At 34.6% G+C, this 13068-nt stretch overlaps 6 protein-coding genes across 6 annotated transcripts; 5 read left to right on the top strand and 1 right to left on the bottom strand. All coding sequences in view use genetic code 12, as the record gives it.

Annotated features, from left to right (window-relative positions):
• Nucleotides 1-429: 429 nt before the first annotated feature.
• Nucleotides 430-3081, top strand: DEHA2G01430g (DEHA2G01430p; the record flags this gene model as incomplete). Its single annotated transcript, XM_461602.1, has 1 exon — nucleotides 430-3081. One exon carries the CDS (start codon nucleotides 430-432, stop codon nucleotides 3079-3081), a length of 2652 nt encoding a protein of 883 aa, XP_461602.2.
• A 2036-nt stretch (nucleotides 3082-5117) lies between these two features.
• On the top strand, nucleotides 5118-8003 carry DEHA2G01408g (DEHA2G01408p; the record flags this gene model as incomplete). Its single annotated transcript, XM_461600.1, has 1 exon — nucleotides 5118-8003. The coding sequence occupies one exon, from the start codon at nucleotides 5118-5120 to the stop codon at nucleotides 8001-8003; it is 2886 nt and encodes a 961-aa protein (XP_461600.2).
• Nucleotides 8004-8197: 194 nt separating this feature from the next.
• DEHA2G01386g (DEHA2G01386p) lies at nucleotides 8198-8539 on the top strand (the record flags this gene model as incomplete). Its single annotated transcript, XM_461599.1, has 1 exon — nucleotides 8198-8539. The coding sequence occupies one exon, from the start codon at nucleotides 8198-8200 to the stop codon at nucleotides 8537-8539; it is 342 nt and encodes a 113-aa protein (XP_461599.1).
• A 171-nt stretch (nucleotides 8540-8710) lies between these two features.
• DEHA2G01364g (DEHA2G01364p) lies at nucleotides 8711-10324 on the bottom strand (the record flags this gene model as incomplete). The annotated part of the gene is made up of 1 exon (XM_002770511.1): nucleotides 8711-10324. The coding sequence occupies one exon, from the start codon at nucleotides 10322-10324 to the stop codon at nucleotides 8711-8713; it is 1614 nt and encodes a 537-aa protein (XP_002770557.1).
• Nucleotides 10325-10481: 157 nt separating this feature from the next.
• On the top strand, nucleotides 10482-11180 carry DEHA2G01342g (DEHA2G01342p; the record flags this gene model as incomplete). Its single annotated transcript, XM_461597.1, has 1 exon — nucleotides 10482-11180. The coding sequence occupies one exon, from the start codon at nucleotides 10482-10484 to the stop codon at nucleotides 11178-11180; it is 699 nt and encodes a 232-aa protein (XP_461597.2).
• Nucleotides 11181-11242: 62 nt separating this feature from the next.
• On the top strand, nucleotides 11243-12364 carry DEHA2G01320g (DEHA2G01320p; the record flags this gene model as incomplete). Its single annotated transcript, XM_461596.2, has 1 exon — nucleotides 11243-12364. One exon carries the CDS (start codon nucleotides 11243-11245, stop codon nucleotides 12362-12364), a length of 1122 nt encoding a protein of 373 aa, XP_461596.2.
• Between the last annotated feature and the right edge of the window lie 704 nt (nucleotides 12365-13068).

The following is a 13068-nucleotide window of genomic DNA, read 5'->3' as shown; positions in this document are numbered from 1 at the left end:
ATCAATTCCGGCAGCCCCCGGTAGCCTGCTTTAGACCCATAGAGAGAAAGTAAAGTAAACGCGGCTATAGGAACGCTTCGTGCAAACCGTCTTGGTCACACGGATAGTAGAGACTTTCGCAACTGTAAATTGCGGATTACTATTTCCGGAATGTCTGGTTTCCTATGACATAGCTCCTTGTACATGCATATTTCTTGTAGTCTTTAGGCTCATTAGCACACGGTTGCCAACTCAGGATAATACAATTACTTGTTTGGTGCATTCATCCATCTGATTCTAATTACTGGTTTTCGGCGGTATATAATGCATAGGAATTGTCCAAAAATCATAGCTAGTCCGATACTAATCGTTTAGGGTCTTCGGGACTGCAGGGAAACTGTTGATAAAATCAGTAGTATAGACATAAGGGTGTACATTCGTGCTCGTATAATGAGTGAAGTTTTCCCTCTATCATGCATTTCATGTCGCCGGAAAAAGATCAAGTGTAATAAAGTGAAACCATGTAATCAATGCGAGAAGAGACAGATCCTCTGTAATTTTCCATCAACATTTCGGAATATTAGGATTAATGAAGAAGAGTTGGAAACGTCGGGTTATGATGCCAGTACAGAAATCAAGGACGAGAGTAATTTGAATCTTGACTTAAAGGGTAGTCGACCGCCAGACTTGCAATCATCGAGGAAACCGCAGGAGACTTTGAAAACAGAAATACCGGCCCTTGCAGATGAACATCTTAAATTGAAGAATAAATACCAGGATTTGCTCACACAATTCCGTATGTACTGTGAAGCTAACGATTGTAGCGATAAATTACCGGAATCATTCGAGGAAAAGGTTACCATGCCCATAAATAGAGAAACTACTGAATTGGGTGCTAAATATTATGTACCTTTGTCATCTAGTTGTATTATAAAGAAAATGGATGTGGACAGCACAAACGATGAAAAAATGGATGCAAATAAGAATAAGAAAACAGACTCTCCGCAACAAAACCCGACGTCAAGAGATTTGGGACGATCACAGTCTACTTCTGAAAGTAACCAAGATTTGATTAAAAAATCGTTATTGAAGAAACCATTGCCATATTTAGTAGGTCTCGATGCTATTATTGGATCTAGAGATCTTTCCAACTATGACAAATTGAATTTTCATATAATATGTAATTTGGTGGATTTTTTTTTCAACTATCATCCGGATTACAAGACGTTCATCTCTAAGCAACAAATAGTTGACTTTTTAAATAATTATGATAATATAAAGAACAATGAATGGGAGAATGATGATGAATTGTTATTACTCACCATGATTTTATTGTTACTGATTCAAAGGGTTACTTCTAAGGACCTTGTTGCAATCGATTTATTGGATAATGATGATAGTCAAGTTAGCCAGTTTGAGGAAATTAAACTTCATTTATCTGATATTTTGCACCATAATTTTGAAATGATAAGGCATAGTTTGATCATTGAAGCTATCACTACAATTCAATCATATATATTATGTACAGAATGGCACTTTATTGAACAAAGATATGAAGAAAGTTGGTCAATGATGTTTCACACTTGCTCGATATCGTATTCTATTGGGTTACATGTTATGGGCAAGTTTGGAATGATGGGTAAAAGGGATCTGAAAGAAAAAGACGAAGAAATACGACGTTGTAGGGTCTGGTATGCATTAAAAAATATTAGTGGCCAAATAAGTTCGATTTTAGGGAGACCAAGTCCCATTTCATTACATGTTGACTCGCCGATGCTAACAGCTTCTACTCCGAATTATTTTTGGCTGGAAATTGAAAAAGACAAAATGCTAGTGTCCCTTAAAGTTGGGCTTAGCGAATATCTTAAACTTTCAAATACCATGTTGATTGAAAATCTTATGAAAGACATTAGTATAGATGAATTATTACGATTAGATTCTAAATTCAAAAAGGATATTCATCTAGTGAAAGTACTTCTTAATGATAAATTATATGATAGTGAGGGTTTATTTGATGATCTGGAAACCGATTTAATGGATGAAGATTCCAACGACGACAGAACCGAAAACCAGTGGTTTTTAGTGAATAAGGGAACCTTATTAGTTGATTTAATCACTTTTTATATAAACAGGGCTAAATTATTTCAGCCGTTTATTCTTAAGTTTCAGGATTCAAACAACAGTACTACGGTTATTGAGTTGTTGCAGGAATCTATCAATCAGTTTTTGGATTATTTGATTTATTTTGTAAATTCATTTTTAAATAAATTTAATTTGAAATATGAAGAAGCCAACTTTAGGTATTTGAAAATAAAAGCTTTCAGGAAGGTATTAAAATCCCACTATCCATTTTTGCATTCGTTTATATACCAAGGTATGTTAGTGATTTTCACGGTTTTGCATTACAAAAACAAGGACTTTATTGAATGTGAAGACGATGGGAAGAACACAAATTATTCTGAATTTTTAAACAAAGTAGGCCAAGACTTAAATACCTTACTGAAACTTGAATATAATTTTGCAGGGATTAAGTGTAATCATAACAAGCTTTGGTCTTCGAATATAACTGACTTGATTCATTTGGATATAGCACATATTGAAAATATCCGTAAAAAGCAAATTACAAAGATTCAAATCGATCGTGAGAAATTTCAAAATGAAGTAAATGAATTGCAGAATCAAATCAACTTAGGCTGCATTCCTGAATCCGAGCTTCATAGTTTCAATATACACTATCCATTTTGGTTAACATGTCCAGATAATTTACCTTATCATCTTGCTTCTCCAAGCGATGAAGACAAACCATCATCAAGGTTGAGAAACCTCATGCCCGAAATGGTGGCTCTCTCAAGTTATCCAGATTACCCAAGACAGCCTCAGCCATTCCGTCTATCCCAAGTATCTTCTAATATTCTAGTTGATGATTTTGATACACAGGGAGGTGCACCTTTTGGCGACAGTTGGAGTAATTCTTCGTACCCATCGAAATCAACTTCATGTATGTCTCAGCTTCCGCAAGAGAGTTTATCGTCTGCACAGGGGCAGCAGCAGCAGCAATCTACCATGCCTGATTCTTATGATCTTGATATATCACAGCAGTAAATATTTCGCAAGAACCAAATTTATCGAATAATTTGAACCACTTTACCGGTAATTGGATGATACAAGACGACTACAGGCGTTCCCTAATGATGACTCCCTACAAAAGAATTTGAATGACATTGGAGATTCAAAACTTGATATGAACGTGTTCAAAGACACCTAGAAAGCTAGAAAAACAGAATCCTGAAATCGAATTTTAGATGTCAGCGTCCTGAAATAATGGAATCTTGAAATTGTCCACTAACTGGTTCCTTAACTACTTCTGGAAATTTGGGTCATTTTGTCATCAAATACATTTTAACGCACCATATTTACAACAGGGAAACCATACTTGACCACTATATCCTTGGTGATGAATGAGTAAGAGAACGTCAACAATTTGAACGATAACTTATTGTGCTTAATCTCATATACATCGCATTACTAGCCTTTGGCAAAATCATCAGTTATTTTCCTTGTCTTTTAATAGACTTGTCCATCCTACTTCCTTGCAAATTTCAAACTCGGGACGAACATGCTTTATTTCGTGAATTTTCGATGAATATTGGGTTTATTTTTCATCTTAGCACATACATATAAACCGAAAACCTCCTCCATTTCGAAGAACATTTCACATATAATCTTCGTCTTTCGCAAATGTTCTTCTCTATTATGACATTGGCATACGCATCACTTCTAAGCAACTCATAATTACTTACATGCATACAAGGTGGAAGAGATAAAGCTCATGGTTCATAAATTCCCCAAATATCCAAAAGTCCGAGAATGCGTATAATAATCTAAAATGGTTACCATCTGAAGTTGACAATCTTGTTTAGAGATGCAGTTTGTTCTATTCATTTTAGTTGCCATTTTATTATTTTTGATTTAGGAATATTTTCTATTATACCTTAAGTTGTAAGTGCTTAGTCTAATGGTCTTTATGGATTATCTATTTTGGCTATTTTCTTATTATCTTGGTTATTGCTTTTGTTCATGAAATTAATTTAGGTGTTTTAAACTTAAGACAATAAATGTATTAGTATGATGTAACCCCATAACTAGATTGAAAGTTACATGATCTCAAGTATAACCCAAGAATATATGATAAATAGCTAAAATAAACATCGGCAAAACAGATTTGTCTGTCACTTCTACACACACCCATTAAAAATATTGCTATATCCACCTATTCAGACCCCCTATTGTTGCAATACTTTTAGTTGTTTTGAATGATTTAATAATAATGTTTTGTATATATACTTCATTATTCATCGCCCCATCCCAAGTCGCGCAGTCTGTATTTCATTATCTCTGTAGTATGTCAGTATACTCTTAGATTCTCTATATTCCTATGCCATCCCTGGTAATTGTAGTCTACTTCAGGCCGGTACCATAACTGAACGCTTATCAAATCCAGATGCTTGTTGTGGGTTCTTTATAAAATAAGATGATATATAAAGCATATAAAAAAAAATAGCCAGATCTCTATATTTAATCCCCGGCTCTGACCCTAATTTTCTACGTAGACAACCCTCGATTCTTTGTTACGATTATATCTAATACATACTACATACGACTCATACTGCACCTTATCCGAAAATAAATTGATTATTGCATGTCAACGTACTCTAGATTATTATTTTTTTTAATAGGAGTGCTCAGCGATAAAATATAGTGCATGCATGCTAGTAGGTCATGTAAAGGGCGTTAGCAACGGCTAATTGTTTTATACTGGCATCTTGTTCTGTCGACTAATTGCATCACGACCTACGGAACTCCGCATATGAAAAGAGCTTCTCGTCCGGTACATAGAACCATATTGGGGGATTATATGGTGGCTCTTCTATCAATGATATTCAATGTACAGAAAACATATATAGAATATACATCGAATACCAACTATAGTGCATTTTGCATCTTTAAGAATTTAACTAACCTTTCAAGGAATTTCAAGGAATTTCAAAGAGTTTCAAAGAAATACAGTCGAAGAAAATTCTGTAGTAGAAACTGTTAGATAAGAAGCGGATAAGGGTCGATTAGGGTACATTGACAAAATGAATGAAGTCTTCCCAATATCATGTATTTCGTGTCGTCGGAAGAAAATCAAATGTAACAAAGTTAGACCTTGTAATCAGTGTGAGAAGAGACTGATTTGTTGTAATTTTCCAAGCACATTTCGTAATATAAAGATTAATGAAGATGAGTTGGATAATCTGGCTTGGAGTGGGCATAGTGGGCATTCGAGTTCAAATGTCAGTGTCGAAAATAGTAACTCAGAATCCGATTACATGAGTAATCAGCTGGTAAACTCACGTTCGAGGAAATTACTGACGCTAGTTGAAGAAGTTGATTATTTACAGACAGAAAAGAGTTCTATTTCAGAAGAGCATAATAAATTGAAGAAAAAATACCAGCTGTTACTCACCCAGTTAAATAAGTACCGTCGTTCTAGTAATAGTAATGATAAGTCGCAGGAGTCGTTTAAGCTGAAGGAACCTATTCCTGTAAGCGGAGAAACGTCCGAATTGGGAGATAAATATTACGGACCACAGTCTTCGAATTATATGATTGAGAATCTCGATAAAGAAGTGAGCAACGATAATGATGAAAAAAAGGATATTAAAGATGAGGGAATGGGACTTAAGTCCAGAAAACCGAGTTCGAATGACCTGTTACAAATAAATGAATCATTTTCTAGCCAAGCCAATCAAGACTTGATCAAAAAATCATTATTGAAGAAACCATTGCCATATTTATTAGGCCTCGACGCTATTATTGGACCAAGAAAGCATTCTAATACAAAACTTGAAGAATTAAACTTCAAGATAATATGTAACTTGGTGGATTTTTTTTTCAGCTATCATCCGGTTTATAAGACATTTATCTCTAAGCAACAAATAGTTGACTTTCTAAACAATTATGATGACATGAATGACAATGAATGGGAGAATGATGATGATCTATTATTACTTATAATGATTTTATTGCTACTGATCCAAAGACTTACCCCTAAAGAGTTCATTGATATTAATTTATTGGACAATGTTGAATCTCAGACTACTAAATTTAAACAAGTTAAAGATCGCTTGACTGATATTTTGTACCATAAGTTTGAAAAGATAAGACACAACTTAATCAATGAAGCTATCGCTACAATTCAATCATATATATTATGTACAGAATGGCACTTTATTGAACAAAGATATGAAGAAAGTTGGTCAATGATGTTTCATACATGCTCGATATCGTATTCTATTGGGTTACATGTGATGGGTAAGTTTAGTTTATTAGATGAACAACCTCTGAAAGAGAAAGCCGAAGACATAACGCGTTACAAAGTTTGGTTCGCATTGAAGAATATTAGTGGCCAAATATGTTCTGTGTTGGGTAGACCAAACCCTATTTCCATACACGTCAATTCGCAGATATTAAATGTCTCTGATCCTGGTCATTCTAAACAGGATTTAACAAAGTGTCAAATGTTAATTGCTCTTAAAATCGGACTAAGCGAATGTCTTAAGCTTTCAAATATGATGTTGATTGAAAACTTTATGACAGATTTTACTATTAGAGATTTATTAGAATTGGACACAAAATTTAAAGAGGAAATTGACCTTATGAAATGGTTTATAAATGATAAGCTATATGACAATGATAATTTAGTTGATGATCGAAATATAGACTCGATGGATGATGATTCCAAATATATGAAAAATGAAGAACTAACATTTATAGTGGACAAGACAAACTTGTTAGTTGATTTGATTACTTTCTACATAAACAGAGCTAAGTTATTTCAGCCGTTCATTGTTGAGTTTGAGGATCCGAAGGACACTATTATGGTTGTTAGATTGTTACATGACTCCATCAACAAGTATTTGGATTGCACGATTTATTTCATAAATTCATTCTTGAAGCAATTTGGTCACAAATATAAAGACAATGAATTTGAACATTTGAAAAAACCTAATTTTGGAAAATTATTAAGAGTATATTTCCCATTCTTAAATTCATTTATTTATCAAGGTATGCTAGTTTTATTCACATTTTTGCATTACAAATTCAAGGACTTTGTTGAATATGATGAATCTGCAAATAGTGAAGATATTAATTATTCTGAGTTCTTGAACAAATTATTTGAAAGTTTGAATATTTTGATGAAACTTGAGTCTAATTTTGCGAAAATGGCAAATTACAATAATAAGCTTTGGTCTTCAAATATAACTCATTTGATTCGTATGAACCTTGAGCACATTGGAAAGATACGCCATAAACGAAGTATGAAGATTGAACACGATCGCCAGAAATTTGAGAGTGATCTAGATGAATTGCAAAGTCAAATCAACTTGGGCCACAATCCTGAATCCGACTTTCACGGCTTTAACCTACGTGATCCGTTCTGGATAACAAATCCTGATAATTTGCCTTATCACCTCAGTTCCCCTAGTGATGATGAAAACCCACAGATATCTAGTTTTAAAGAAAAGGATTCCAGAAATGGTGGTCCTGACTCCAATGAATCGGCTTTATCAAACAATCCTGAACAGCCAAAACATCCTCAGCCACTATATGCTTCACAAGTAGCTCCTAATATGCTTGTTGATGACTTCAACTTGCCGGCAGACGCACCTTTTAACGACATTTGGAGTAACGACTCTTCGTACCCATCCAAATCAACTTCAACTCTGTCTCAACCTCCCCAACTGAATGTATCTTCGGTACAGCAGCAGCCCCCCACTATGTCTGATTCCTATCATTTCCTTGATATGCGACAGCAGTCCTTAAACTTTTCGCATCTGCCAAACTTATCAGGTAATTCTGGTCAAACATTGAACGATACCATTTATCCCACACAACTGCAAAGCTTTTCTAACGATGATTCCCAAGAGAAGAAATTAGGTATTGATGAAAGTGAAGAATTTAATCCGGACGCATTCTAAGCATTAACATGTAGCTAGCTTTATATAAGTAAATATAAAAAGCCTAGTATAGGTATAACATATCGGCTTCTTGTAAAATCACGTGCCGCGTTGATCGAAATCTTCGGATACCAAAAAACCGGCTTACAAGTTCACGCTTAATCAACCTACATAATACTAAATTAGATATAGATTATTGCTTAAGATATAGAATAATGTCAGGTTTCAAGAAGTTTACAGATTTTTTATTTTCTAAACAATCGTTGAGATACGTTTGTACTACCCATTTTTGGGGGCCAGTCTCCAATTTCGGTATCCCTGTCGCTGCCATGTTGGACTTGAAAAAAGATGCAGATTTAATTAGTGGACCAATGACAGGCTCATTAATCGTATATTCGTTAGTCTTTATGAGGTATTCCATGGCTGTTACTCCGCAAAACTACTTATTGTTTGGTTGTCATTTCGTAAACGAAGTAGCTCAATTAGCTCAAGGATTTAGATGGGCCAAGAATCAATATGAAGAAACCCCAAAAATTGCCAGTTCTGAAAGCAAATAAGTTATCCTTTAGTTGCTTTTACATACCTTTTGGATTAGATTAGAGTACATGTTGTTGCCTCAAGGTGGATCGAAGCTGATATAATGCATATTCTATATTAACTTATATAACTATTCAATACTACACACCATTTCGAAATATAAATGTATAAATAGCCCGGTATTCTGTAGTTCAGTCAAATATAGATCTTGGACGATCTGCCCCTTGTGTGGGGCCTAAAGTTACTGCTTCATTCTCGTCCGATTCATAATCAGTATCTTCGTTAATTATTATTCTTTTATCGGGTTGTGCCTTTTCTTTATTGTCGATCATATTATTCAATGTATCCATATCTATATTAAGCATCCCAATACCGTTACCCTCTTCTGTCTTTTGCTTTTTGTATGTTTCTTTTTCGGTTTGTGACATTCTCTTACCATATGTTATCATATCTTCATTCTCATAATTAGACGAATAATCAAATGCAGCGGTTTGACTCTCCGTTTCTGGTACAAATAATTCATTGGTATGTAGACTATTGTCGGTATTAGATTGTAGTTTTCCCACTTGCTGAGGAATAGAGAGCTTCGTTTTTGGAATTTTACTGCTGGTTGAGAACTTTGCATCTATAGGAATCTTTTCTTCGTCAGGGTGTAATGAAATCTTGTGGATAACATGTGGATGTAGAACTAGATTGCTTGGGGGGTTCTTGGCTCCATTCACATTGACTTTAGAATTCTCTGGTAAATCATATTCGTCATCATTAGTTATCTGGACGTATTGTATCAAAATGTGGGGATTGTTTTGCAATTCAAACAAAATAGGGTCCCCGGGATTCTTGAAAAAGATTTCGAAATAATCCTCATTTGACATTGAAATCATGTTATTTAGGTTAAGGTATTCGTCGGGATTAGACTCCGCATTCGTAGGGATGTTGATTGATGTAATTAGGTTTATAAAATTTCTGAAATCTCTCAACCTGAAATTTATGCATTTCCTTGCTTGGTCGATATTGGCTTCGGCTGTGAGATTTGTATTTAACAATTCCTCTAGAGTTAAGGCTATTGTGACTGACATCTGCTGCTTTAAGTACTCCCTGTCCTTTTGGATCTGCTTAGTATATCCACTCAACAGAATCTTTTCATTTTTGATTTCAATTTTGAAATCCTCAGTAGATGCCGGAATCATGTCCAAGAATTGTTTGGGTATGATTTGTTCAATCATTATATAGTTAACCCTATTACATTCGTCTATCGCTCCACTTCCTTCCTTGTACTGCTGGTCGTATAACTCTCGTTTGTACACCGATGAAACGGTTAACTGATTCTTAAGCACCGGCTGGTAACTCGTTTGATATTTCTTAATGATTAGCTTTTTGGTCTTTATTTCTATCAACAATTTATATTTCATGTTTATCTGTGCTTCTCTCGACCAATGTATTTTGAAGCATATATAATCAATATCAACCGCATCGAGGTTCTTAAAAAGTATACCCAAATGCTTTGAGTTAACTACGAACGAATATGACAGCTTAGAACCATCAATCTCGGCATCTATATCTTCTCCAAGATCATTATCAAACCCCTCTGGTAGTATGTTTGAAAAATCTACCGAGTAATCGTAAAAGAATGTCTTCTTGAAGACGATTTCTGCATGAGATGTTTTTGCATTATTCACAGCTGAGATAGATAATGAATCAGGACAAACGATGAATTTAATGTGATCAGATATAGCAGCTAATGACAGAATTGCCTTCGACCATATGACTTTGTTCTTCTCTGAGTCTATCACCCCAACAAATGACATGTTATATGACGGTTTATAAGGCGTATTTAAATAGGTTGATCTATCGTTTTAATGATATGAAAGTCGCGCATATAAATACTTCAACTAGGACATAGATAACTTCAAGGAGCATTATTCTCTTAATACGTTGGCACATACTTCAAAGATTACAGTTCAGATGGCGTACTCAATCCTCATCATAAATCCTAACTCGTCAGTTAATGTTACAAATAATTTAAAGGACATCCTTGTCCAGCCTCCGCAAGTTGAATTTGAATTTTATACTGGGCCTCCCGAAGCTCCCAAAGAGATCAACGGAAATGAAACGTCGGTATTGTCCGAAAAGGCTGTACTCCCAGACTTGCTAAAAAAAGGAATCATTGATAAATATGATGGATTTTTGGTTTGCTGTTACTCGGACCACCCTTTGATCCACTCGCTTGGGAAGCATACAGATCAACCAATTCTAGGAATAATGCAGGCCACTCTACTCTATGCTTTGCTGAATCCCTCCGTAACCAAGCTGTTCATATTGACAAGTGTGAATGAATGGGAGCCGTTATTAGACAAAGCAATTACTGACTTTGTTGGTGCTAGCGAGTTTCCAAGTAAGAAATTTCAAAAGACAAAGGGGCTTGACGTAAGTGTGCTTAGTTTAAGTGATCCTGATGAATATTCCAAGATCTCTACTAGAGTTTCAGATATTTTAAACAAAGAATACGCCCACGATAACATCAATTGTGTATTATTAGGTTGTGCTGGCATGGCTGGGTTAGACGAAAAATTAGGAGGTAGTTTCCAAAATGTTCAGTTTATTGACAGCGTTAAAGTAGGAGTAGAGTTTCTTACTGGTCTTATTCGCTTTCATAAACAATAAGGAGCTATTACTCCATTAACTGTAGTGATGCAATATATGTGTATGAGCGTGCGCAATCTCAAATGAAAAGCGACTTGTTAAACAGTTTCTTAACTATAAGATATAAAATATCCTTTTTCGTCGTATATACCATAATAAAGACCAATTGTCAGTTAAAACCTGATATTTATAGTATTTATACCAGAACAAATCGATCGTATGTAAAAAAAAAGATGGTGACAGATAAGACAAATGCAAGTAGCTCATCACTTGTGGATACCCCAGCTGACGAAACAGAGGTCCAGCCCCCCATTAACAGAAGACCTACATTTCTTGATAGACTTATGAGAAGACAAACGTCTCCATCATCTATGGAATATTCTGAATCTGATAAGAAAAAAGATGGTCCTATGGAGAATGAGCAAAGCAAAGGAGTAAGGGAGAGTTCATTACCTCCATTGTCACAATTGAGTTTAAAGGGTTACAAATCATCTACAAAACGCAGATTGTTGGATGACGAATTAGCTAGTAATATAAGAAATTTACTTCCAGCAAGACTTCAGTTATTTGATGAGTGGGACTTGGTTTATTCACTAGAACAGCATGGGGTGTCACTCAACACATTATATCAAAGAAGTAACCCTGATTACCAATTGCTGCAGCTTCGCAAGAATAAACCCGAAGTTGGATATGGCGATTCTGTTATCAGCTCGATGATGTCAGGTAACGTCAATTCTATGCGTGAAAGAAGAAGACCTCAAGGATATGTTTTAATAATAAAGGACGAAAACAATTCGAAATTCGGCTGTTTTGTGAATGAGCATTTAAGACCAATGGATCAGAAACGATATTACGGCAATGGGGAATGCTTCTTGTGGAAGTCTGAACTTTTCACACCGTCACCATCCAATTCGAATAGCGAAGAAGATATATCATCTCATTTGGCTACACCCCAAATCAGATTTAAGGCATTCATGTATACTGGTATCAATGACAATATAATATATTCTAACCATGACTTCATAGCCATAGGATCTTCAAAAGGTCAAAATGGATTGTGGATAGATAGGTCACTATATAACGGTGTTAGCTATTCATGCGATACTTTTGGAAACGAAATATTAAATAGCAATAGTGGTGATGCAAAAATTGGAAAATTCAAAATAATGGGTCTAGAATTATGGAGGGTTGGTACTCTTGAATAATATAAACGTAGATACCAACATTGGGTGTATCGTATATATTGTCATATCTATGATATTAATAATTAATTTGGCCTCATTTTTGAGGTAGGCTTAATCATTTGAACTGGCAAGGTTAGAGTCATCTCAACAAGATCTTCAGTGTAAATTATATATGATATATTTATATGTACACGAAAGCTCTTAATTGCTGAGTATTGTAATTATATCGGATGACCCATTGTAGTTAATAGAATATATTTGGTTGTGATTAATTATTCTTCGTCTAAATGAGAGTCCTTATCTTTATAATCTAGGTTTTGATTCTTTATAGCTAATCGTGCTCTTTACTTGTATTATTTTCCTAATACTTTAATATATATTAACATTTACCATTGAATCGAACAATTTGATTTTGCAACTTTGGTAAAGATAGATATAACGAGTTTTCAAACTTTATCGATAGCTCACCTCTTGGATAATTTAAAGTAGCTTATGAAGATCAGAATTTCTTCGTCATAAATATGAACTATAATTCTCCAAAAGGCAAGTGCATAACATATATTGAAATTGTTAATTAATAATGACCTAAAATCAAATTACATTGTAAATATGCCAAATAAATCTCACCTTCTGGAATAAACTCTAAATATACAAAGCCGGTTTAATAATGATAGCTTTTTTATATAGTCATCATTTTGTATTTGCGTAAAATAATTAAATGTTAT

This window comes from Debaryomyces hansenii (genome assembly GCF_000006445.2).
Source record: "Debaryomyces hansenii CBS767 chromosome G complete sequence".
Lineage (NCBI taxonomy): Eukaryota > Fungi > Ascomycota > Pichiomycetes > Serinales > Debaryomycetaceae > Debaryomyces > Debaryomyces hansenii.
The sequence above is the reverse complement of the archived record's forward strand: the minus strand, read 5'-3'. Positions and strand labels throughout refer to the sequence as shown.